This window comes from Globicephala melas, chromosome 11, assembly GCF_963455315.2.
Source record: "Globicephala melas chromosome 11, mGloMel1.2, whole genome shotgun sequence".
Lineage (NCBI taxonomy): Eukaryota > Metazoa > Chordata > Mammalia > Artiodactyla > Delphinidae > Globicephala > Globicephala melas.
In genome coordinates, this window is record NC_083324.2 from 41,084,737 (window position 1) to 41,112,327 (window position 27,591).

General features: G+C 43.9%; 1 protein-coding gene across 2 annotated transcripts in view; it reads left to right on the forward strand.

Annotated features, from left to right (window-relative positions):
- Nucleotides 1-27,591, forward strand: part of LRRC2 (leucine rich repeat containing 2) — a 41,714-nt gene that overhangs the window by 7,681 nt on the left and 6,442 nt on the right. For both annotated transcript variants that reach the window (XM_030845287.3, XM_060308273.1), the window contains exons 2-7: nt 7,864-8,007; nt 13,900-14,107; nt 19,064-19,220; nt 23,672-23,808; nt 25,393-25,538; nt 27,076-27,231. In XM_030845287.3, the coding sequence (XP_030701147.1) occupies nt 7,883-8,007; nt 13,900-14,107; nt 19,064-19,220; nt 23,672-23,808; nt 25,393-25,538; nt 27,076-27,231 (929 nt within the window). In that variant the 5' untranslated portion in view covers nt 7,864-7,882. The remainder of the gene's footprint in view (nt 1-7,863; nt 8,008-13,899; nt 14,108-19,063; nt 19,221-23,671; nt 23,809-25,392; nt 25,539-27,075; nt 27,232-27,591) is intronic.

The window sequence follows — 27,591 nt, forward strand, 5'->3', positions numbered from 1 at the left end:
GTGATGGTGATGCTCACCGTTGTGTAGCAAATGGATTGGATGTGGGTGAGTGGGAAGTCAGGAGACCAGCTGAGAGGCTTTTGCACAACTGAGGCCAGATGTGGCAGAAATTGGTGGTGAGAAACACATGCCCCTACAGAATAAATTAGATGTGTGAATGAGTGTGTGTGTGTGTGTGTGTGTGTGTGTGCATGTCCATATATTGGGTGGTCAGGGTGAGGAAACAGAAAGCATAAAGGAGTGACCTCCAGATAAACATGGAGTCATTGTCGAGATGGGGAATTAAGGCAGACAGGGACGGATAGATTCTAAATGAGTGAGTTTGGAGGGAATCATGTTTCTTTTGAGATATGTGTGAGATATCCAAGTGGGTATGTCAAGGAAGCAGCTGGATATAGACACCAGATGTCACTGTAAATTAAGACTGATTTTTGTAAGTGCCTCTTACTTTACTGTTCACTTTATTAGTTATTTATTGCTGCATAAAAATTACCCCAGCACTTAACATCTTCAAATGATAAACACTTGTTATCCCACAGCTTCTAAGGGTCAGAAACCTGGTTTCTGGCTCAGGGTCTTTCATGAGGTCTAGATTTTGGCCAGGGCTACAGTCATCTGAAGGCTTGACTGGGGCTTTAGGATCTGCTGTTAAGACAGCGTCCACCCACACGGCTGTTGGCAGGAGGCCGCAGTTTCTCTCCACAGGAAGCTTCTCCATAGAGCTGCTTGAGCATCCTCAGGACATGGTGCCTGGCTTTCCCCAGAGTGAGTAAGCCGAGAGAGAGAGCAATACCTTATGGGACTGAGTCTCAGAAGTCGCACACCATCACTTTCACCACAGTATATTCCTTAGAAGTGAGTCACTAAGTCCAGCCCAAGCTCAAGGAGAGAGGAATTAAGCTCTACCTTTTTAGAGGGAAGGATGTCAAAGAATTTGTGCATATAATTTAAAGCCATCACATCCACCAAAGCTTTTTTTCCAGGAAAAAAAAGGCGTTTTTGGGAGCAGAGGAGAGGCAGATTCAGGGACAGATGCAGTTGCCACTCACTTAGCACCTTGGGGGAATGAAAGCTGCGGCCATTTATTGTTCACGAAAGCTGGGATTAGCAAATGATCGCTCTCAGGCCTGGCACTGCCAGAGCAGGCTAGCACCGTGAGCCATGGAGACCAAACTGGAGTAACCCCCTCCGTCCCCATTCCCCCAGACTCTCAGCACCTGTCTACCTGGCCAGCTGTATCTCACTGCTGCCCAAGGCCCGCACTGGTTGCCATTCACACATTGGAGACTCTACTGTTGGCAACTGTCAGGCACCAAGCAGTCGAATCTCTGTGCAAGAGCTGGAGACTTACCAGCTGCCCAACTTGAGGTGAGTGGGAGGAGAGGACACACGGGCACCTGGGTGTCACTGGGGCAGAGAGCGAAGCTGACTGTAGCAGGTCCCCCCTTGCCTGCTCCGTGCTCATGGCCTGCCAGGCCTTTCCGTCTTGGGCCAGTCGCTCTTGTCCTGAGAATGTCTCCGGTAGGCGGCAACTGGGCAGAAGCGTGGACGCAGGGTCAGTGCTCAGGCAGGCCCACCCCAGGCAAGCAGAGAGGCCAAGAGTTTTCTCTTTTGTTATGTAAGTATTGTACTTACATAAAATATTTACTATCTTGCCCTTTACTAAAAAAGTTTGCTGACCCTTGCAATAAAGCAAACACTTTTTGCAGGAAAAAAATTTTTTTTTCCTCTGTGAATCCAACCTTTGAGAGTCTCTGTTGACATTTCATTCAGAATCTGAAACACTCGGCACTGGAGGGGAATGAACCTGACCACACTCTGTGCCAGTGTCCTTTCTGTTGCAGTGAGGGACACCGCGGTTCCCTCCTTTCTCATAGCCCCAAGTGTTTTCTTCTCTGGAAGATGCTCTGTGGCTATGGGCAGTACAGCCAAATCTAGGGAGGCTTGTTCTCGTGATTCTGCACTCACCATGGGAAGCCAGATCTCTAGCAAAGAACTGGAATGAGAGTCCTGGAACCATGCATATTTGCTGTCAAGTTCAGTGCAGGCCCAGGCTAAAGCTCTGCGTTCTTATGCTGCCTCAGAAGAGTCTCCTTGGTTGTAAACGTTTTCTCTGAGAGGTTATTGTTTTACTTGTGTTGAGGGCTTCCAGACTGGATCCTGGAGAGGGTAATTTTTCTCTCTTCTGCTTTGGTATAGCATACCATGGTGATATTTCTATAGCTCTGCAGCAAGTTAATGCTTAGAAAATTACATCTTATGTACTTGCCTGAAAGACTGGGTTGAATGGAGTTCATGCTCTGAAGAAGAGATTAGCTTTGTGAATTTGCCAGGGGAATCTCCTTCCCCCAAGCTGCTAAGTGACTGGCATCTGCATCTGTCCCTGAATCTGCCTCCTCTCTGCTCCCCAAAGGGGCTTTTTTTCCTGGATGGAATGACTCACGGGCTCTTGTCATAAAACCACTCTCCCAATCTCAGCACCCGCCCATGGGGCTACTACCTCCGGGGTTAAGGTCCATCCCGTCCCGTTGTCTAGGGAGGCCTGGACTCAGCCCTGTCCTGCACAGGATGCCAGCAGCTCGGCTGGACCCGGGATTTAGGAGCTGGTATTTCTTGCCTTCGCAGGATCTCTGGAGGTTACAATGTAGATCCCCAGCATACATGGTCATCACTTACCATTCTTAGAGTCTCTAGTTTTCATTACACACATTTGTAAATAGAACATCTGATAGGCAAAACCCTGATTTAAATCCTAGCACTTTCAAAACGCCCTTGGTTGAAGGATAGTACCTCTTTCTCTGCTTGGCAAAAACACAGAGAAAATAGTGAACGTGGTTAGATGACAGACAGGATAGACTCTTTCCCACCAAAATACTGAGACTAATGTTGGTTTACAAATGTTTAAAAATAGAACACAAAGGCATCAAGAATAGACCATTTCTCTAATATAGGGACTTGAATTATATTTCTCTAAATTAATGCATAGAAATTATCGTACATAGTAATGTACAGATCTGGTTACTCTTCAAGGATTTATTGGCCTGAGAAAATAAAGGAAACTCCACAAAAGAATCAGAGCCATGACTGGCTGATCTAGAACACACACACCCTGGACAGCAGGTGGGTCTTCCAGCTTCAGGTACCCTTGGATGACTCACTGTCCACACTGCTCAAAAGCAGTTCATTTTACTTTGGCTTTTTGGTTTGCTTTTATGGGTAGACTTGGATTATGTGCAGAGATTTCCTCAAAGGAGCTAGGCTGCTTAATTCTTTCTCTTTAAAAAAAATTTAGACCTGGGGCTTCCCTGGTGGCGCAGTGGTTGAGAATCCGCCTGCTAATGCAGGGGACACGGGTTCGAGCCCTGGTCTGGGAAGATCCCACATGCTACGGAGCAACTAGGCCCGTGAGCCACAACTACCGAGCCTGCGCGTCTGGAGCCTGTGGTCTGCAAAAAGAGAGGCCACGACAGTAAGAGGCCTGCGCATGGCGATGAAGAGTGGCCCCTCGCTCTCCGCAACTGGAGAAAGCCCTCACACAGAAACGAAGACCCAACACAGCCAAAAAAAAAAAAAAAAAAAAAAAAAAAAATTTAGACCTTAAGACCTTCGCAGCTTAGGTGCTCCTGAGCTGAAGGTAACAGAGTAAGGAAAGTGGTAAAAGAAAAAATAAATGCAGAGATTTATGGTTTGGGGTAAGATGGAGTAGGCACACTTCACCTTGTCTCTCCCACTAAATGTAGCTATAAAACCTGGACTTATTACACAGAACAGCAATGTGAAGACCCTGAAAAGTAAGCAGTTGCAAGAGAAGAAGGGAAGGACACCCTAATTCAAAGTAGAACAGAACCTGTGGTCTGTTTCCCATTTTTCCCCTCCAGTATTCCCCAGCCTGGACTCAAGGCAGCCTGAAACCCAGAATTGAGCACAAAGCACCTAATTTTGTTCCAGGAGTGAGAAGCAGGCTCCTAATGCTCAGAGCGTGGGGGTAAATCCCAGTCTTTTTTCTTTTTCTTTGCTCCACCCTCTAATGCCTTAGGCCCCCGTGGGATTGTGTAGTAGTAGCAGCAGTGAGGGGCGACGGGGAGAAGGTTGGTAATGGAGGACCTCCGTCACCCATCCTTTGGGATAAGGGATCCTTCCTTTCTGAGCAGAGGAGCTGTGGTCCCCAGAGGGTGGAGGAAACTCTCATTGCTTTTTTCCTTGCACTGTCCTCCCACTGTGTGGCCCAACACAGTGCAGTTGTAGGACATGCACAGCAAAGCAGGGTAGCTAAAGCACCAGGTCTCTGGCCAGAGGACTGAAAAGCAAGCCCCAGGAATCTAGAAGGACCAGAGAGATCACCGAGAGGGAGAAGCTCTGGAGAACAACCCCAAAAGGTTGCTTATGAGCTCCTGGGCTCTTTCCCAAGCTGCACCTGCATGGATCTGACCCTAAGCAGCGTTGGCAGTCTGTTAGAACCCCTGTCCCAGATGGCCACTGGGTGGCGCCCACAGAACAGCTGAAGAGCACTGCAAAGTCAGAAGACTGATCTGACGTGGGAATCACAACCTCAGAGGGCAGGTTGGAATGTGAGGTCTGAACCCAACCAAATTGATCACTTACTGTGTTAGTTATCAGCTTATTGCCTCTCAACCTGAATGCACTCTTCAGTGTGTGTATTCTGTGATATATAATGGAATTCCTTTAAGTATTCGTCCTTTGAAGTGAACACCATTGTTAACCTTTCTCAGTAAAGGACGCTGGAGTGACAGTGTAGTAGGAAGAGGTTTCCTGCGTTTCCCAGGGGAGGATCAGCATTGTGGGACATCTGCTGGAGCCTGCCCCAGTCATGGGCACAGAATATGGTCCCTTTGCAACCTGGCAGCCTTGGCTAGCAATCACTTTCTGCAGCTCTCTTGACCCAGAAAACAGAGCCTTGTGTGGCCCATTTGCTCTGTGGGCCTCCTGCCCTCCTTCAGAAGGAAAATGGAGAATTTGCCAGCAGACCTCCTTTAAAAGAATTGTTAAGGGAAGTTTTTTAGACAGAAAGCAAATGATACCAGAGGGGAACTTGGAACAATAGGAATGAAGGAAGAACAACAGATACGGTAAATATCAGGGTAGATATGACAGGCTAGCTTCCTCCTCATGAGTTCTTTGAAATAAGTTTGATGATCTGAAGCCAAGAAATCTAACACTGACTGATATAATACACAGCACAACTACAACATAAAGGTGAGAGCATAAGGGGATCTATATGGCAATAAGGTTTCTTTTTTATTTTAATAAATTTATTTATTTTATTTATTTATTTTTGGCTGAGTTGGGTCTTCGTTGCTGCTCGTGGGCTTTCTCTAGTTACGGCGAGTGGGAGCTACTCTTCTTTGCGTTGCACGGGCCCCTCACTGCGGTGGCTTCTCTTGTTGCGGAGCACGGGCTCTAGGCATGCGGGCTTCAGTAACTGTAGCACTCGGGCTCAGTAGTTGCGGCTCACGGGCTCTAGAGCACAGGCTCAGTAGTTGTGGCGCACGGGCTTAGTTGCTCCGCGGCATGTGGGATCTTCCTGGACCAGGGCTCGAACCCACATCCCCTGCATTGGTAGGCAGGCTCTCAACCACTGCGCCACCAGGGAAGCCCAGGTAATAAGCTTTCTATATCTCACTTGAAGTGGTTAAAATACTGTTTCTAAGTAGACCACGATAAGTTAAGCATGTATCTTATACTCCCTAGGGCAGCCGTGAAAAAGAAAAGACGAAGAAGCATAGTCAAAAACACAATAGAGCAAATAAGATGGAATAGTAAAAAATGTTCAGATAACAGAAAAGAAGGCAGGAAAATATAAAAGAGGAAAACAAAAGAGGGCTCAAACAGAAAATGAATAATAAAATGATAGACCTGAATGTAAATATATCCTTAATTGTACTAAATGTAAATTGCCTAACCATACCAATTAAAAGACAGAAATTGTCCAAATGAGTTAAATAAGCGAATCAACAAGATTCTGTCTATAAAATCTCATATAGATTATAACCATATATTTAGGTTAAAAGTAAAAGGATGGAATCAGGAAAGTGAAAAGACAGCTCACAAGATGGGAAGAAATTTTTGCAAATCATATATCTGGCAAAGGACCAGTATCTAGACTATATAAAGAACTATTACAACTCAACACTAAAAAGACAAATAGCCCAATTAAAAAATGGGCAAAGAATCTGAATAGACATTTCTCCCAAGAAGGTATACACATAAAAAGATGCTCAACACATAAAGCACATAAAAAGATGCTCAACATCATTAGCTATCAGGGAAATGCTAACAAAAGACAACCTTCACACTCACTGGGATGGCTACAATACAAAGAGAGATAATAACAAGTGTCAGCGGGGATGTGGAGTTACTGGAACCCTCATACACTGCAGGTGAGAATGTAAAGTGGTGCAGCTGCTTTGTAAAACAGTCTGGCAGTTCCTGAAAAGGTTAAACATAGAGTTAACATATGACCCTCCAATTCTACTCATATGTATTTACCCAAGAGAATCAAAAACTTATGTCCACACAAAACTTGCACCATTTGCATCTTTGTCAAAAATCCCCTTTAGGTAAAAGAGTTTTAAGGGAGACAAAAGACAGTCCCAGATGTCAGAAATTAAAGAAAAGAGGGAAATCAACTGGGGTCAGTGTTTTCAGCTCTTCAGACTAAACTTATTGACCTCAAATGTTCAGCTGCATAAACATAAGCCAGTTCTGCCACTCATATTGGCAAGCCATTTGTGGAGAGCACAAACTTGAGTCAGAAGATTTAAATATTTGGTTTTGTATCCCCACCGACTGCTATTTAGAAGTGTCTGGAATTGGAACAGAGAATATTCAACAGCCGTGCTGTTTGCCAACTGACACTCCGTGTATCTGTGCACATCAGGAAATGGCTTTAGCCAGATTTTGATGCTGTAGGTAGGGGAAGTTTAAAACAATATATAGAAACTTATTTTACTTCGATAAGGGAGATAAGTATAGCTTAGTGGAATGAATATTGAAATGCACTTTTATGTCCTGATAATTTTTTTTTTTGGCAGTGAGCAAATAATGACTTAAAACAAATAGTAAATATGAGGTGGGAAAATGAAGAGAGAAAGTTCACTGAGTGGGCTGAGAGTGAAGCAACCTGGATGCAAATCTTTTACTCACTTTCATTCATTCATTTACTCACTTGTCTTTCAACAAATATTTATGGAGGGTCCACTATGTGCCACACACTGTGCTAGTTCTCACTAAGAGGTGATGACCAAGATGTACCTGAGTCTGACTTTCCTTGTGTTTGAGAAACCACATAAACAGAGATCAGCAGCTGTGAGGGTTCATGTCGCAGGAGAAACCTACAGGACAAGTGCCCAGGCTGTGTGGTCAGTCCCAGGAGGAAGAGTGCTCGGTGGGGTTTGGTACAATGCTTGGTGCGCTTAATGGAGGCTGGTGTTTGGCCTCAGATAACTGGTGTGTGTGTGTGTGTGTGTATCTTCTAAATAACTAATCAAACTTACCTCTGAGTGTGTTACAACCTACTGAGAAGATCAGATGCCAGTAAATGCGATAGAATGTGGAACCACAAAGCTTGAGGAATGCCCAGGGGGCTTTGGGAACCCACATGTCAGCTGAGGGGTAGAGGGACAAGTGTGACATTCTAGAGGAGAGGACCCCAGTTGAGTGCTGAACTCTGACTTACAAACAAGAGTACTCTCAGACCCTAAGAACATTAGCAACTGCCGTCCTGGAAGAAACAAGGCATGAAATTGATTCACTCATATTTTATTTTAAAGTTCAAGTTAAAACTATTTTCTTCTGTGTGTGTATGAAGCTGACATATATATATATATAATTTTTTTTAAATAGGTAATTTCATGCTCTTAAAATGGGGCATAAAGTGGTCGTATTCGACGTCTCTGTCATCAGAGCCTTGTGGGAAACTCGTGTCAAGAAGCACAAAGCCTGGCAGAAGCAGGAGGCAGAAAGGCTCGAGAAAAGCGCATTGGAAAAGTATGTGTTCTCTGTACTTGCTCTGTAGCTCTCTAGCGAATAAGACAGGCTGCATTTGTGTTGTGGAGGGGGATGCCTGTCCTCCGAGATTTCTTCCTGTCCGTAACACTTGCTCACTGGACTTCAGAATCTTCACGCTGTTGCCTACAATGAACATTCGATTCCTGTAACAGTAACACTCATAGCTATAAGGACCCCCATACATTCCAGGTACTGTGCTAGGCATGGAAAAGACAGCAATGACACGACAAATCCCTCTACAGGAAATTCTGAAAGACCACCTAGCTGCCCTCAGCAGGCTGATGCTGTCCACCCACGTGACAACATGAGGCTGCTCTATGTCCTGCACTCAGCTGTCACCCGTTGAGCTGAATGTTAGATAAGATTCATTGTGTTGATGCAATTTTTACTTGGATTGGAATGATGTGGTTTGACTACTGTCATACACTCATGAAGTATGAGTAAAAGAGCGTTATTGTGTGTATGAAAACTAAGTTGAGGGCTTCGGAAGAACTATGTGTGTGATCAATATGAACCACCCAATTGAATTAACACTGTACAAGACGGATAAAAGTATAATCAGCTAGAAAGGTTGTACATTCAGGTAGCTTTGCACGTCTGTAATTCTTATGCCCTGTGAGGAAACCCAAACTGGAAGTCTTGGATCATGTGTTATGGGTGTGGTTTATATAAGAAAGGCAGAGTGGGATTCTGATTGGCAGACCCATTCTCAAAGGCGGTCCATGACCCTACATCAAATTGGCAAATTGTGACATATGTCTAGGCTTTAGGTTAAAAACAAAATGTGTAGGATATGAATGTCTCTTTATTCTTGGTTCTTCACTTCTATGAATTATTTCGATCAAGCAAATACCAATTCTGATCATGCTTGATAATTAAGCTGCTACTGTAAGCATCACAGCTGTTCCAGGTGGTTATAATTATCCCCAGTCTGAAGACGAAGTTAGGACCTAAGTAACTTGCCCAAATTGACAGGGCTGGTAAATGGAGGATTTGGCCAAACCTTTCCCCCTATATGATGCTGTAATCACAGATAGCTGGACTGTCTTTTCACTTGCCACTGATATGAGATTATCCACTATGACATGAATCTTAAATTTAAGAATTGGAACCCTCAGACCAGGCAACACCCATGGCAGAGGATCTTAGGGATCTACATGAGCATGAATTACACAAGGTCCCAGCGCCCTATGAGCCCAAAGTGGTTCTCAGCCCTGCTCCAGCTTCCTCCCACCCCCAGCATCTGGGGTTACCCTAGGGTGGGACAACTTGCTGAATGGGGACCCAAGCCCTGGGAGGTTTATGGAGGCGTCTGTAGCTGAGGTAACCGCCTGTGGGTTCTGGGAACAGCAGCCACCTGCAGGAGCTTCGGTCTGAGAACCGTGCCCTGGAAGCCACTTTGCAGTCACGTTTGACTCCCGATCTCTGTCTTCCATCGTGGTGCCAAATGGCTTTGTGTCCACATTCACACGTCTCATGTACACAGGGTTGGTCCTGCATTAGGCTCAGTGCCATAGGGCTTGTGGTGTGCCTTATCTTAACCTAAGACAGAAAACTTCTTGGGAATTTGTTAGGATTTTCTAGCTCAAGATAAGAAAAACAGCCACCAAACTGGATGGGTGGTGAGGAGGAACTGGGAGGGTGGCTGGAGGAGTGTGATGTTCAGGAAGAAGCATTAATTTCCCAGGACCTGCAAACATGAATGTAGTGAATTTACCTTTTTCTGGCAGGTATTTTTGAAGTTTCATAATATAATTTATACTGTTGTTGTTAGGACTATTTGAAGGTTACCCTTTAGTTTCTCAAAATTTGTTTCCTGTGGGAAAGTTAATATATACATACATACATATATATTTTTTAATTAATTAATTTATTCGGTTGCACCGGGTCTTAGTCGTGGCAGGTGGGCTCCTTAGTTGCGGCATGTGAACTCTTAGTTGAAGCACGCATGTGGGATCTAGTTCCCTGACCAGGGATCGAAACTGGGCCCCCTGCATTGGGAGCACGGAGTCTTAACCACTGGACCACCAGGGAGGTCCTGAAAGTTAAGGTACTGATGACTGCTTTGTATAAAAGGCAGTTATCTGGTTAATTTAAATGTACTAAACCAGGCAAAACCGTTTAGTTTGTTCTGTTACCTCACTTCATGGTATTTCATTTTGTAATACTGTATTTGTTCCATGAGGTATATACCAACACTTACAAGTTATGAGTACGGAACATCACTCCACTTGAATGAAACTCAGTCATTTAGATGGAGAGATAGAGATGCTTTTGTTAGGCTCTAAGTGAGGAATTTTTCATCCAGTGAGCCTATTTGCCATCTAGACTAAGATTGTGGGCTCGTTTCCTAAGGAAAGAGTATTTTATTTGCACACTTACTGATTTAATGAACAGAGCTCTAATGGCATTGTTTTGTATGTTTATCTTGTATTTGAAATACTACGAAAATTGACTTAAGGGGACGATTATTCAATTATATGGGCGATAAAGTATAAAGACAATGACATTTTATTTATGTTAATTACTCTCAAGGAAGAGAATGGATTTGTAAAAATAGTTTATATTCTCATTGTGACTTTCTCTAGGTTTCAAAGGGACTAAGACATCAAACATTTAAAACAGAAATCCAAAAAGATTTGGTATTTAACTATTTTTAAGTAGCGCATCTAATTTCCTTTTTCCCTCCACTTACGTTGGCTGTACCAAGATATGTGAAATAGTTACATGAATTTGTAATCTGTGATATAGGAAAGATGTGTTGAGTAGGGGTTAACCGGTATCATTTCATTACCTTGCTAGACTCTACCTTTAGGTTCAGTCTAAGAAATGAAGAAAGAAAATTTAGAGACATTAATCTGAAAAGTGCTCATTGAATACAAGAACTCGCTGCGGCTGTGCTGCTGGTTGTGAAAATTCTGGAAGGATTTCTTTTATTATTTCAATCAGTGCCTTGGATCTAGGGTCTGCCCTGTATCCCTGACTGCTACAGTCAGAACTAGAGCTACAGGTAGATATTTAAACTTATTTTTATCATATGGTATTAAAAATATTTAAATTACACAGAAGAGCTAATAATGAAAAGCAAATCACCCCAAGCCCCTGCTAGTATTTCCCAGAGGAGCTCACTTCTAACTCTTCCAGCACTTTCTCCTGGTATTAAATTCCTATTTCTCCATGTGCTGGTATTTTAAAATTTATCTGTTTTATTACATTATTTGTAGATTTCATGTGTAGATCCTGAAGCCCCAGGTAGTTGATTACCCAGTGCTTTTCCCCAGCTCAGCAACCTGTGACTAGGACCTGGGTAGGGTAGTAGCTGTGCTAGCCAATGCCGTCAGCAAGATAGTTTTTTTCAAGCGCTCCTGTTCTCCTAGATTAGTGGCAAGCACGAAACTCCACTGATACCTGAAGTGGTGTCTGAAGAGCAAAAAGTCTGATTAAGGGGGAAACGTTTGCACATAGTCCTGGGGAACCAGCCCTGCAGAAATCTGGGATCAAGAACTCCAGGTAGACATAACAGTAAGTGCAAATACCCTGAGGCAGGGGTTTGCCTGGGTGGTTCAGGGAAGAACCAGGAGGCTAGAGTGACTGGGCCAGAAAAAGTGAGTGAGGGTGCAGTAGTGGATGAGGTCAGACAGGCAAGGGGAGCGCACAGATCCGCAGGGCCTTGTAGGCCATAGTGAGACATTTGCTTTTATTGGGTGAAATGAGAAACCAGTGAGAGGTATGGGCAGAGGCATGACATGGTGTGACTGACACTGTCACAAGCTCACTCAAAATGCTGGATGAGTTTAGACTGTAGGGCGGCAAGAGTGGTGCCTACATGAAGATGCTGGTGACTTGGACCAGGATGGGAGCAGTGAAGGTGGTGAGAAATGGTCAGATTCTGGTAGAAATGACCCTATTTGTTGACGGATTTGATGTGAGATATGAAAGAAAGCATAGAGTCAAAGATGACCCTGAGGTTTTTGACCAGAGCAACTGGCAGGCTTTTTCTAAGATGGAGGAAAAAGCAAGTTTTGCAGGTGAAGATCAGGAGTTTGGGTTGGAACATGTAAATTTGGGGGATGCCTTTTAGATATTCAGGTGGAGATGCTGGGAGGCAAGGAGGCTGGATTCATTGAGGACGTCTTGGCTGGAGATATATAATTGTGCGTCATCAGCATATAGATGTATTTAACACCAAGAGACAAGAATGTCTGTAGACAAGAATGATTTGTATTGCTATCAATTGTCTACAAGTTAACTTCAATCTCTGCCGAGTTGTAAAATAGCTTAGTCAACGACAAAGGTGCGTACCCCTATAGGATCAGATGAAATCCACTAAGTCTCCAGTATTCCAGAAAAAGGATATCCACCAGTCTCTTGCTTTTATCAGCCTTATGTTTCTTCTTACAATTGACAGTGCCTGGTAGTCCAGGCCAGGACTTTCCACATGCCCAGTCCTCAAAGATGTTTCTGCCCCAGACTCTTTCCTGACCACTTGGCTCCTGGGCTTTCCTGCGATTCTAGTGCACTTTTCCTTCGGGTACCACCTGAGAGTTTCCATACTAGGACTGACCCTCTACTACAGGGTTTTTTGTTTTGTTTTGTTTTATTCAGCATTTGTATTGCTTCAGGCCCTGTAGAGACCAGGGCTGCATCAGCAGCCTGTTTCTAAAAGAGCCCTCTTTTAGAAGCCTGGGATACTGCCTGTCACCAAGTCCCTGAGTTGGGCTGTGTAGGGCCCAGATGCCTTCCTGAGTGTGGAATGCACCAAGTTCCTATCCAAGGCAGGCTACCTTATTTTGAGACAATGTCTCTGTGTGATAGATTTGAAGGAAAACCACAACAAACCTTGTTTTTGTACCACATAGAATGTCAACCTGTTAAAGGCTCCAAGCAGATATCAAATCTCTACATGGAGAAAGGCCCCCAGGTGCAAAACACTGTTCTAATGACGGCGTGAGCATCTGGAGGGCAGCAAGACGTAGTCCATCATGATGGAGCTTATGACCAACCTGGGGGGTTGTCAAGACAACTATAGAATAATATGTCAGAGAAGTAGCAACAAGAAGGTGCTGGGGGTGATGGGGAGGCTGAGGAGTCCTGGGCCAGCTCCAGTGTCAGATTGGAACTGGAGTTTATGAATAACAGGTTCATCTGCAGGAGTGAAGTTTCCCAAGGTGGCTGATGGATGACCTTCTAAAGTCGAATTTTATAAACTGGGGCTGCCTGTATATTTCTATCCATATGCTCCTGAAAGGTCATCAGATTCCTGTGGCCTTGCTTTTTTTTTTTTTTTTTTTTGCGGTACGTGGGCCTCTCACCGTTGTGGCCTCTCCCGCTGCGGAGCACAGGCTCCGGACACGCAGGCTCAGCGGCCATGGCTCACGGGCCCAGCCGCTCCGCGGCATGTGGGATCTTCCCGGACCGGGGCACGAACCCATGTCCCCTGCATCGGCAGGCGGACTCTCAACCACTGCGCCACCAGGGAAGCCCTGGCCTTGCATTTTTGAAAAATTTGGGTGTCACCTCATAATATCAAGGGATATTGTAATTAATCAAAGGCATAGGTAATTTTGGTAGAAATTTTAGCCATGTTAACTCACCTCCTCTACTTTTAAAGTCAGATTTGCTAATACTTCACAACTCTGAGGGTTTAAGCTTCCCCCACACCCCATATCCACCACAGCAGAGGAAACAAGAAAGAAGGGGCGGAGAGGGGGCGGAAGTGGAGGGGAGGGCTTGTCTCCTGCTGGGAAACTGCAGGTGATGAGAAGGACTGCGCTTGCGCTTGCGCTTGCGCCCAGGTGGCCCTCCTGACTTCTCCAGGCAGGTGATGGCGATTCCCCAGGAGATAACCGAGACCTCTGCTGCCCGTTTTAGGATAAAGGAGGAGTGGAACTTCGTGGCCGAGTGCAGAAGGAAGGGCATCCCCCAGGCTGCGTACTGCAAGAATGGCTTCATAGACACCAGCGTGAGGCTTCTGGACAAGATTGAAAGGAACTCCCTCGCAAGGCAGAGTGCAATTTCCAAGGAGAGAGAGAAACGGAGCAGTGAGTTTGTGTTTGAACTTACGGGGCAGCACTGGAAGGTGAGTCCATGCGTTTCGGTCCCTACAGCACGCCGAGGCTCTTTGCAGCGCTGCGGCCGACGTCTGCTGCTAGGCTGAGCTCAGGCCGTTGACCTTGGCCCAGTGCACGCTGTTGCTGTTGTCTTTAGAGAGCTTTCCCCTGGATGCGGAGGAGCCACTGCCGGCGTCTTTTCCGCGGTGAAGGACTGTGCAGTCTTGAAAAGAGCAGCGGGATCCCCTTGGATCCTTACGACGCTGCGAGGGACTGGGACCCCAGCGGCTCCTCAGGATGGCAATGCTTGATTCTGGGAATTCCCTGGCGGTCCAGGGGTTGGGACTCCGCGCTTCCATTGCCGAGAACGCGGGTTCAATCCCTGGTAGGGGAGCTAAGATTCCGCCAAGCCACGGGGTGCGGCCAAAAAAAAAAAAAAAAAGTTCGATTCTGCCGCCTCCTCGCCACCCCTCCCCGCCCATTAAAAAGAACTTCTTGCCTTCTTATTTTTTTTTAATGCTCTGAGCACTTGCCTAACACCCCTCTGTGGGCGGTGACTTTGCTGACTTGTCACAGAGTGTAGAGCCGCAAAGGAATTTCGCAGACCCTTCAGCCAGTTTTCCTCCGAGTTTCTGAGGCCAGGACAAGGATGTGCCCTCTTTCTTGCCTCGGGTGTGTACGGTGCTTCCTGCTCGCACTCCCCCAGGTTGCTGCTGGCTTGGAGAGGCATCTCGGGGCTGCTTGTGCTCTGATGTTTCTTGTCTGAAGCAGCCCATGGTGTGTGTGCGCTGGGTGGCGGCACAAATGAGCTCGGGCTGTCTTCCGTTCAGTGGGACAGAGTTGCTGGGACCTGCTCTCCATCTCTTTTTATCCCACCATTTTGTGGCTGAAAGGACTCTGGACTGGGAGACCGTATATTTTGGGTGACCCTTTATTGGCCGTGTGACCTGAGGCTGTTTGCTCCATTTGTATACATTTTATCTCCTTCCCTGTTCAGTGGTGCTAATGCTTGCCTTCACCCCCTCAGAGGGCTGTTGTGAGGATTAAACGAGCAGATATTCTGTGACACTGTCTTGTTAGCGACACAGCCCTATAAGACTGGGAGAGACTATGACTGACACCTCTTTGGTGGTCTTTCTCCTGCATCTGCATCATTGAGATCAGTGGGTACACGGATACTGCCTTTTCTGGGGCAAGAAGGAGGGCCTGTCTGGATTTCTAATTAAATACCACTGGTAAATCATTCTCGTGTGCCGTGGTCAAACACGATCCCAGCCCGCTTGGGGAACCTGTTGAGTCCTCTCGGCTCACAGCACCTTTGGAAAACCACTTTAAAGGGCATTTAGTGAGTGCCTAGTGTGGTCGGGGGATAGGAAGAGGGTTATGAGTCAGCAGGCTAGGGAGACCCCAGGGTGAACTATGTGGATGTTGTCTTCATTACTTACAGCCTTCTTGTCCCCTGCATTCGGTTCCCTGAGCTGGTACTTTATCCTCATGGGTACCCACCGAAGGCAAGACTCTGGGGCCTCAGGCATTCATTACTATGAATTTCAGTTGCTGTTTTCCTTCCCCAGAGAGATTTGTGTTTCAGTCTTGCCTCTGCTTAAGGAGTGAAAAGCTCCATTAAAGGATGTTCGCCATCTTAGAGTGCTCGCGGCAGCGAGGGAGTTCTGGCCTCTAACATCTCACCAGGCAGCAGGTCTGGCCTGTGCAGGAGGTCAGCAAGAGGTGGACAGGGCGGTGGAGCTTCTGGGGTCTTGGGAACTGGGTGGGGAGAGCTCCCCTGGGGTTCCTTGGAGCGGCTGTGGGGCTGTGACCTATGACTTGGGTACCCGATTAGGATGGGGGTGTCGGGGGGTCAGGCATTCTTTGTGAGCTGGAAGACCCCAGGCCCTGGGCCCTGCTCTTTCAGGGAGATTTCTCTACTTTTACTGAACAACTTTTCAATAGAAAATTTCACTTCTACTGTCAAGTTTTTAATTTCCAAGAGCTGTCTCTTTGTTTTGTGAATGAATGAGTCCTGTAATGTGACTTTATATTTCTACTTTTATGCATGAGTCGTAAATTTTCCTTTAAAAATTTTGTCCTGTTTTCATTTCATGGGGGCTGTTCTTACTTATCTTGGGATTGATAGCTTTTTTTGGAGGAAGTTTCCATCTTTCAGAGTCTCCTTTTTCTTTTTGGGGTATTTGTGTTGGTCTGGCATGTTGGGACTCTCTGGGAGGTCTGGAGACACAGGGTGTCGGGAGCACTGAGAAACTGGAAGCTCCAAGTGTGTGTCAGGTGAAGGCTTCGTTTTTCGGAGGGCGTTGCTATGGAGCCCCATGTCTCCAGCACGTTCCCCCCACCCCCCGCCCCAGGAGTGCATATTTATGATTTGTCTGCGGCTGGTGAGTGCCCACAGAGAGGATCCCCTCACATCCTGCAGGCAGGGACAGGCCTGGCAGCCAGTGCTCTGGACAGAGAGGAGGGCTGGGTGGGGAAGTCTCAGCTTCCATCACTCATCCTGTGGTTGCTGCCTCCCTCCCTAGATGTGCCTGATGGTCCCCAATCTAGACCCTCTGTTTAATCCCTCCAGTGGATAAGCCTCAGTCTTCTACAGGGGCAGTAGTTCTGTGACATGGATGGGGGGCAGACTTTGAACTTGACCTCCTCCTTTTAGCCCTGCCTTCTACTCTCACCTCCAGACATGCCCGGCTCTTCCACTTCCTGAGCCTCGGGAGCCTCTGGCGAGAAGTTCAGGTTGTGTCTCATTGTTCCTGCTGCTGCTGGTCTAAGGTTGAGCAGATCAAGGGAGGTGGGTTACCATCTTCCAGTTTTGCAGCTACCAGCATTTTCCTGCTGCTGCCTCCCTTCTCTTTCTCTTTACCCTTTGTAAGGTTTAAATCTTCAAAAAAGAATTCCTTTACTGTCATCTTTCATGGAATTTTAGAGAGGAGCAAAAGTGTCTGTGTTGTGTTCAATCTGCCATCTTTACCCCGTTCCTTTTATTTTTATTTAACACGCTATCTTAAGATTTTCCCACGTTATTAAAAATAGTTATGGATATAATTTTGGAAGGCATAATAACCTTTCCAAGTGTGCCATTATTGGAAGAGCAATATGAGAGAAGTTATTTATGAGACACTTCATAATTGAAGCTTCAAAAGAGAGAGTGTTTTCATGCCGTGGAGTGGCTGGGCCCGTGAGCCATGGCCGCTGAGCATGCGCGTCCGGAGCCTGTGCTCCGCAACGGGAGACGCCACGACAGTGAGAGGCCCACGTACCGCAAAAAAAAAAAAAAAAAAGAGAGTGTTTTTATGACCTAGGGTCAGCTCCCTGATGCCCCAGCTCGTCATCTTGTCTCAGCGGCAGGAGGCAGCCCTCTGATCTGGTGTGGGCTGCATTCAGATCAGGATGAGGAGGTGCCGAGATGGGTTTGCCAGGCCCGGGTGCTGGCGGCAGTCACACAGGGCCCTATGCTGGGAGGGGCCCTGTGCTTGATGTAATGCTCTGCTGTCACCATCTTGAAGTTCTTAATTTTTAGAAGGGGCCTGCATTTTCATTTTGTACTAGTTCCTGAAACTATGTAGCCTGTTCTTACTCTAAGTGACCCATTTAAATGTCTTTGGGTTTCAGTGTCCCTCTTTTAAGTGGGCCTTCATCATGCCCACTCTGCCTATCTTATGGTACTGTTACGTGAAAGCATATTTAAGGTGAAAGTACTTTTGCAAGTTAAAAGCTTAATCCACATACCCAATAGCAATGATCATAAAGCCCATTATAAGCACCAGATAGCAAGCAAGGGTCACTGTGGACCTTCTGATTGCTACCTCCACCCCACCCGACCTCTCCCCTGCACATTCCTGCCCCACTTTGCAGCTGATGTGCTGTGCTCAGCTCCATGAGGTCAGGGGACATGCATGTCCCTCAGTGCTCAGCATACCTCATTGCAGTGGGGGCTCGTAATCCTGTGAACTGAATTTCTTCAACTGGACAAATAGCCCCCTCTAAAGCCTTAAGCACTTCTCAACACCTTTACAATTTTATCCCAGAACACTAGAGCCAGGGGAGGCCCTGGATACAGCTGAGTTCCTCTCTGTCACTTCAGAAGTGAGGGCCCAGGGAGGGGGTGCCCCTAGAACATGGCTCGGCATCCAGGTCTCCACACTGTCCTTCTGGGCTCTTTCCCTGTTAAAGACTCATAAAAACATTTAGAAATTTGGCACAGCAAGTATTAGGTGTTTATCAAATATTTTAAAAAGCGATTAGTTTCAGAGCTGCCTGATTCCTTCTTGTATCTCTAGTGCCAAACATGAGTCTGCCTGGACATAACATGGCTCAAAAGATGTCTGCTGGATACAAACTACTATATATAAAATAGATAAACAACAAGGTCCTACTGTATAGCACAGGGAACTATATTAAATATCTTATAATAAACTATAATGGAAAGGAATATGAAAAGGAATATATATATTCTTTTATGTATATATGTATAACTGAATCACTTTGCCATACACCTGAAACTAACACAACATTGTAGATTAACTACACTTCAAAAAAAAAAAAAGATGTCTGCTGAAAGAAAAAAAAGTGATTAGTACAGAGGAAGGGAAATGCAGCACACATTTTAAAATCTAAGACGTGGCCAGATTTTATTTTTAGAAAATGTTAAATCCATATGTTGTAAATAAATAATACATGTGTAGCTTTGGGTGGGAGCCTGGTTGTCAGTGTTCACTCGGCATTTGACTTTAATAGAATCATGAATTCATGGCCCTTTTGAAATTTGGCTAATCTGCTAGTGTGAAATTAATGACATCGGCAGCATCTTGCTTTCTTTTTTGGAATGGCTATAGAGCTGGCAGGTAAGCTCTCACCCATGCTCTCTCCCCTCTTGTTTCTGAAATAAATGCACGTTTTCCTTGGCTCTGTGTGCTCTGCCTCTGAACTCCGACATACGGAGGAGCTAGTTCTGATCGATGGGATCCATTCTATTCCAGGAGCTCCCAGATTCCTTGAAGGAGCAGACGCACCTGAAAGAATGGCACATAAGCAATACCCTGATTCAGATCATTCCTAAGTATATCGAGCTGTTTCAAGCCATGAGGATTCTGGATCTGCCAAAAAACCAAATCTCCTGTCTTCCAGCTGAAATTGGTATGTTGCTTAGCTGGAGCCTTCCGGCCCCTTGTCTGGGAAGCAGGCAATACTGAGAATTCTTCCTCCTCCTGCTGCCGCAGGAAGTCGCTGGGCCGGGCTGTTTTGGGTGTTCCCAGAGCTGCTGGTTCGTGGCGTCCCCTCTGGATGTTGATGCCAGGGTCTCACCTGTGTAACTCAGCAGTACTGACATCTGCCAGTTTCTCAGAAACAAGTCTCATGAGTGAGCGGTGCTGTGTTTAGAAACTTTTTGTTTTTTCTTCCTTTTAGTTTTAGAAATGCAAACATGCAATAATATATTTATTGTAAACATGAGACACAGTATATTGTTCCCACATATTAGTTTTAGAAATAAACATGCAATAATATATTTATTGTAAACATAAGATAACAGTATATTGTTCCCACATATTAGTCCACTGATTAGTTTAGTTTATTGTACTAATTTGATCAAGGTTCTATTATTTTCAATCATTTTGTTGTTCACTTGCTTCACTGTAAGTGAAGTCCACGCGATCATCATCACTGTTTCTCTTTGTCTTGTGTGTGAGGCACATAGTTGTGCTGGGCATATAGTTGTTATGATTCTTCTAAGACACTCAAGTGTTCTTGGAGACATATCATCCCCATAACCCTCAGTCATGAGCAGGGCAAAATATTTAAACATTCTAGAAAGGAATAAAATGTAAAGTCAACTCTCTCAGTAAGGATTGTTAACAGTTTCCTGGGTATCAAAATTGTACACACAGGGCTTCCCTGGTGGCGCAGTGGTTGAGAGTCCGCCTGCCAATGCAGGGGACACGGGTTCGTGCCCCGGTCCGGGAAGATCCCACATGCCGCGGAGCGGCTGGGCCCGTGAGCCATGGCCGCTGAGCCTGTGCGTCCGGAGCCTGTGCTCCGCAACGGGAGAGGCCACAACAGTGAGAGGCCCGCGTACTGCAAAAAAAAAAAAAATTGTACACACAACCCATGTTCTTCTAGATATCTACATTGTAGCCATATCTATTTATAAATATGTATTAAAATATATATGCATGTTTAAAATATTTATATACACATATGTTAAAATATATGCACGCTAAACATATTTACATACAAGGGCTTACAGCATGTTCTCCAGCCTAAGCCTTGTTTCCCCTTATCATACCATGAAGGTGGGGGTGGACTCTAGGGTCAGGCTGCCTGGGTCTTTCACTTACTGGCAGGTCACCTTAGGCAGGTCACTCACTGGTTTTCAGTCTCCCTATCTGTAAAATGGGGATAATAATCGTACCTACTTCACAAGGTTATTGTAAGGATTAAATAGTTAATACAAAGAAAGCATTTAGAACAGATAAACCCCCAACACTTGCTAGCCACCTCCATCATCATCATCATCATTGTCTTTTTCTTAAGTTTTTAAAAAATTTTACTTAATTAATTTATTTATACAGCAGGTTCTGATTAGTTATCTGTTTTATACATATGAGTGTATATATGTCAATCCCAATCTCCCAATTCATCCCACCACCACTCTATTGTTGTCTTTACATAAATGTTATTTTTCAATATTAGAATATCCAAACTTTCGTCATTCTCCCTAATGGCTAAGTGATGATTATGGCATGATTTATTTAACTTGTTCTTCAAATATTTTAAATTTAAACTAAGTAATTGGATACTAGGTCTGAGACTCTGAAGGTATGATTCTAGTCTGACTTTGAGTAACTTGGGCAAATACTTTAAAAAAACTCAGCTACAGGATGAGATAGTCAAGAAAGAGGACCATGGGAATGAAGAGTTTTGAGCTCTTTTCTGTTGAATGGCTGTATTTTGTAAAGGAGGTGGAGTTGGATCTCTTATAGTGCTGCCTTAGAGAACTACTGAGCATTGGCTGAGCAGAGGGGGTGCGGGGAAAGTGGTCACCAAATGGGGTGTTCTTTTTCTCATTATCAGGACAATTATTTCTGACATTTGACATCAAGGAATTAAGCATGGCAGTGGGTGGTCCTCTTAACTCCTTTGTGGAACTCCTGAGAAAGTATCATTAAATGGGTTTAAGATAGCTAATTATTGAAATCATTTAAGAATGTTTACTCAAATAATTTAAAGTATGTACATTCCTTAAGGTATTCCTTGGGCTCTAGGAACAAGAAGCCTCTGGACAACAAATGGTGCCTCAGTTGGGTTATAGTCCCCTCTCTGGAAATTAGGTCTGAGGGCCTTGGGAGAATGGGCTATAAGTAGGGAGATTTCATTTCAGTTGGAAAAGATCCTGGAACATTCTAGGAAGGGATGGACTCATTAGCTATTTAGAAATATAACGTGCTGGAGCTATGACACCTGTCTTAGTCTGTTCAGTCTGCTTTAAAAAAAATACCACAGACTGGGTGGTTCATAAACAAAATAAACTTATTGCTCGCAGTTCTGGAGTATGAGCTCAGGGTGCCAGCATGGCGGGCTGAGGGCCTTTTTCTGGGTTGCAGACTTCTCGGTGAATCCTCACATGGTGGAAGGGGCCGGGGAGCTCTGTGGGATCTTTTTACAAGAGCATGAATCCCATCGTGGGGACTCTATCCTCATGACTTTATCCAAACCTGATTACCTCCCAGAGACCCCGCCTACTAACAACATCACCTTTGGGCATTAGGATTTCAACATACAAATTTTCAGACCATAGCAGTGCCTTAAACGTTTTATTTTAGTTTTTGTGTCGTGGGACCCTTGTCACACCGAAAGACTGTTTTCTCAAGAACCTCAAGCTCATGGTGCTTGAAGATAATGCTGTTCACCACGTCTGATGGAGACAATTGAGCCCATCTCAGATGAATAATGCCAAGTTCTTACCAGAATGTTGAGAAAGAAAAAGTAGTGTTTCTATAATGAGATCAGACATTGTGGAAATAAGTGGCATGGAGAACAACAATTTGAATACAAACATATATAATTTCTTATTGTCTATACATTATTAAAATGTTATATTTGAGACAGACTTTCTAAAGCTATTGCTTTTCCTCTGAGCTAGGAAAGTTACTTTTTCTTTGAGCTAGCTAGAAGGAGCTCATACACAGCTTTCTCTCCAGTTACCTCATCTTCTCTTTGCATCCCCTCATGATAAATGCACATACAGTTGGTATAAATGTGTCCCTAATGCAAATGCCTCCATCAACCAGATCAGGTAACTCTTTAATAGATAAGTTTACTCTCCTGTGTCTGGAAACTAGACAGCTTAGAACATTCACACCATCTATGCCAATCTTCTACTTTCCTTATTTAAAGAAGGATTGTGCAATATACTGTCTTACAGAAGCTGGGGCTGTGGCGATCATTAGTCTGATCACATGCTCTCCAGTCCTCCCCAGAAAAGCAGTCTTTTCCTTATTTTTTTATCAGCCCCCATATCCATCCTGCTATTTTGACACCAATAGCTGACTGTAAGGTTGCAGTGTATATATACCAGGTGGGTAAGTTAGAGAGGCCACTGATTTCCACAGCATCACCATTGTCTTCTAACAGTGAGACCACCAAAGTGGACTCAGAAGTGGCCCTGCCTCCAATACACTGTCTTCGTATGTTTCCCTTTCTCATTTATAAAATGTCAGGAAATTTGTATTTTGAGTGCCTGCTCCGCAAAAGGAAACAATAATTTTGGTTTTCTAATTTTTAAAATTAGGTTAAGAATGTTAAGGTATTCAATGCCTTAGAACATGCGTGACATGATTTTTGGAATATTAAATATATTTACTCTTGTGCTAGTTTCTGGTTTGGAATTGGTCATGTATTTATTCAATCAAGACAGAATTGGGATTCAGTGTTTCTCCATCAATCCAGTTATTGCCTGATATTCTTAGTGTGTTCGCTTCCTGCCTGTGAAATGGACTTAGGCTTTTTTAAAGCATATTCTCTAGGAAGCACAATACACCATAATTAGTAAATGCAAATCTGAAGCCAAAGATAAATGAATTACATGCAGCCTATAAACAATGACTCCTTGTTTGAGTCATTTAGCACGTACATAGAGGTTTGTGTGTATTTCAGTACCTAGCTCACTTCCCATTAGAGTCCACCGATAGGCCATAGCTTGTCACTGTGCTTCCTAGGAACTGGACCATTTCAAAGCCATTGCCTGTTACTTCATTCATCATGTGATTTCAAAGGGGTTTGCGCTCTGTGGGTGCTGGCCCCTGACCCAGTCTACATAGGGGACAAATCCCCCACACTCACCTAGCCTGTAGTTTCACAAAGGGTTAAACAGATAAAGAAAAAGGAAAAAATGCTCTGCAAGGACCAAAATGCTCAGGATAAAAGATGAGCAGACATTCAATCAGAGTACTTAAAAAACAAACACAGAATTATGTTTAATGCCTTTCCCACCATCATTTATACAAATGTTTTACATCTTCGTTTTGCTTTTTGTCCTTAAAAGACCTTAATGGACCGACACCATGCATGTTGTTTTTTTCTGATGACAGGTCGTTTGAAGAACCTGAAGGAACTCAATGTGCGTTTCAACCGTCTGAAGAGCATTCCTCCAGAACTGGGAGACTGTGAAAATCTAGAGAAACTGGATTGTTCTGGAAATCTAGAATTAACTGAGCTCCCCTTTGAAGTAAGAAAGAAAATGTTTGCACTTTTATTTGGTTTATGACATGGAATGGTCTGTAACATGGGGAAGAATTTTAAAAGATGAAATTCATTTTTATTTATATGACTTTTCCTGACATTTTAATCACCCTAAACCAGCTATTATCAAGTCTTTAAAAATGTTCTTACAGTCGGCCACAACCTGAATTTAAGTTCAAAAAAGCTATCAAAGGAAAACTAGGCAAAAAATCCTATTTTCATGCAATATATTTTTATTTAATGCCTATTTAATATATGATGCCTGTTGTCTGTAATGCAGATCCTGATTTATTTATCCATAATGGAGGAATAAATTGAAAACAGTTGGAAATAAATAAAGGGGATAAAATTTAAAAATGTATATACTCATAACAAAACTTATAGATAACTAAAGCAGCTCTACAGATAGGATTTGAGAACTCCATTAACTTAAAAATACCCATTAGTTTCTTTTTGTCTGTATTCATTGGGGAAATGATTTTAAATTACTTTTCTGATAAAACAGAACATATGAAAGTGAACAGTTTTTATTGCCAGATAAAACTAAACAGGTTCTTGTGCTTGAAGAGAGAGATGGATCTCACAAATTCTGCTGGTAATGAATAGGCTAAAAATAGTATCACTGGTGAGGCTCTGACAAGGCCGTGGCCACAGATTCTATCTAGTCCTAGAAGGCGTATTCTTTTCCTTTCCTGAAAACTTCCGGGTGGGAGGAAGAGGCCACTTCCGCTCTTAGCACCCATGTCACCCAGGAAATGCTGGGCAGTGGTCCTGGTGAGGGTGCACAGCCAGGGCTCAGGATTCCCCACACAAGCGGCTCGTTCCCCAGTCCTCCCCATCTGAGAGAGGGACCCAGTCCTCTCTCAGATGTGCAGGCTGGAAGCAAGCCAACTCACCCTTGACCTCTCTTGCTCCCATGCCCCATGTCCACTCCATGAGTAAGTCCTGTTGGGCACGCCGTTCAGAGTAACAGGGGAGATTTCTGATCATTTGCCACATCACTTTACCGGTTCACATGTGAGTCTTCTGAAGATTTGCCAAAGCCCATTAAGACAGTCTTCCCCAGGTCATCCTACTCTTTGAGGCTTGCACTTTCTGTCTTCTCTGACTTTGCACATGCTGTTCCCCACCTGGAGTTTCCTCCCCTACCTTTCCATCTGTCAGGGAACCTCAGGACCCAATTCAAATACTCCATTCTCTGTGAAATCTTTCCTGACCTCTGACCCTCACCTCACTGTGATGCTGGGCAGATTAACCACTTCTTTCTTTGTGTTACTGAACATTGCAAATTGGAAACTTCACACTAGTTCTAACTACATAAAATTGCATTGCTTGTTTATGAAAGTATAAACTCCTCAAGGGCAGCCACTGTGTGCTTTTCATCCTAGCACCCCCAGCGTGTAGCACAGTGAATGACACCTAGTAGATGCTCAACGTACATACTATATTGATCTGGTTTGCATATGTTCATAGAAATGCCTTTGGGAAGAGACATCAATCTCAAAATTATTAGTTGAACTTAATTCTCACTCTTAAAAAGTAATTAGAATATTTTGTTATTCCTTCCTAGTTAAGTAATTTGAAGCAAGTTTCATTCGTAGATATCTCAGCAAACAAGTTTTCCAGTGTCCCGATCTGTGTCCTGCGGATGTCTAATTTGCAGTGGTTGGATATCAGCAACAATAACCTGAGTGACCTGCCACAAGACATAGACAGGTAGCTACTTGCATTCTGAAGGTGAGGTATATGAATTAGTCACTAACATTTTAAACATGCATAACACGTGAATGTTCTGTGAGATCAACTAATTTTCCAGAGTTTCTTGTTTCCAGGAAATCAGTTTGATTCTTTATAGAATAAGATAGTTCCCAGTCTGCACCATACATATACATGTACAGTTGACTCTTAAACAACGAGGTGGTTAACCTGCATGTAATTTGTAGTCAGCCTCCGTACCTGGGGCTCCTCTGCATCTGTGAATTCAACCAACCATGGACCCATGCAGTACTGTAATGTGTGGACCTGCACAGTTCAGACCTGTGTTGGTCTATATGTGTGTGTGTGTGTGTGTGTGTGTGTGTATGTGTATATATATATATATATGTATATATATAGTTTGAACACATCTTTAATTTACTTTAGTTCTCAATAGAATGGAACATTAACTTTCCTTTCCTCCCCAGAAGTAGAAAAGTAAATTTATTATGTACAGAATCAAAACATATTATTCTATTTGGGATATCAGGATAATTTTTATTAGTTTCATTTACTGGTTTGATTGATATACTTAGTAATGTCTTCAGATTATATCCTTACAGCTATTTCTTGTTTAAAAAGTAGCTATTATACTAAATCATATACGATTCCTTCATTCATTCATTCTACCAATATTACTAGGCAGGCCCAGAGAGTGGGCTGGGTTCAAAGTGGTAAATGAAACAAACTGTCTGGCCTCCTGGAATCCACAGTCTTCGTTATAAAGTAGCATAAGTAAGCTATTGGGACATAGGAACCGAAAATGGCTTGGTCCCAAATGCTGTCTCATATGACCTTTCTCTACTCCTGGTACATATGATGTGTATGGATACTTCCCTGGTTTATGAGGCTAAGTGGGAATTGTTTTAGTTTGAAACATAAGGGGAACTTTGTGAAATATTTTGTGGAATCAGTCAAAATTTTGAAAATGAATGAAAGAAAAAACTAGAGAGAGGGACACTGAGTTAGAACAAAATGGAAAACAGAGTAAAACATATTTGGAGCATGTTTTTCTCATTTCCTTTTCACTCTGCAGGTTTACTCCTGTTTTAAAGTCAAAATATGATGAGAGAAGAGTAACTGTGTTTTCAAGACATACAAAAGGAAATATGTTGCCAGAATTTGTTTATTCTCACTCCAACTCTAATATGATTTCTTTCCCATGACCTGTTAACCCTTGGGAATGCAGTAGACACTTGAATATACTGATTTTTTAAGTTCCATCTTGGCCTACTTTATATTGTGTAATTTGCTTATCCTGCTGCTATATCTCTGCCTTTAACTGTCAATTAAGTCAGTAAAAACTTAAAAAAGAAACTCAAATCATGTCACCCGGCATGACTTTATTCATTTAAATTGTAAAGTTAGTTTATTCTTATGAGTCACTTAAAAAATAAACTAACTAGGGATTTCCTACTAGAATTTATTTATAATTTACTTTGGTTTTCTTGCTATGAGGCTAAGTTCTTGTGTTCTAATCCCTTTTACATCTTCTTAGGCTACGAGAACTGCAGACCTTTCTCCTGTATAAGAACAAGCTGACCTATCTTCCCTTTGCCTTGCTTAACTTAAAGAAGCTCACCTTGTTAGTCGTCAGCGGGGACCACTTGGTGGAGCTCCCGACAGCCCTTAGTGACTCATCCACACCTTTAAAGTGAGTAGACAAAGAGCCCAGTAGAGACCCATTCAGACACAAGGGAAGAGCAAGAAGCACCTGGAGCCTGTGTGCCCGTCTCAGGAACCAGATTAGATGGTTCTCGTACTCTAAGAACAAGTTCTGGTGCCTTCTTACAGGATTTTGTAGTTTTTGGCCAATGGCATGGGGAGGTAGAGCTCAGAGGATTTCTGGACAAATGCTACCTGCTGGTTGAAGGCACCAGGGCTCCCTGGTCGGATACTCAGCACTCCCATCACCGCTGGCCTGGATGGGTCAGTGGCTGTTGAATCTTTCAAAACTGTGAAGAAATTAGATCAAATGCCATTTTAGATTGTCTCCTTTAGCTTCTTTTTTTGT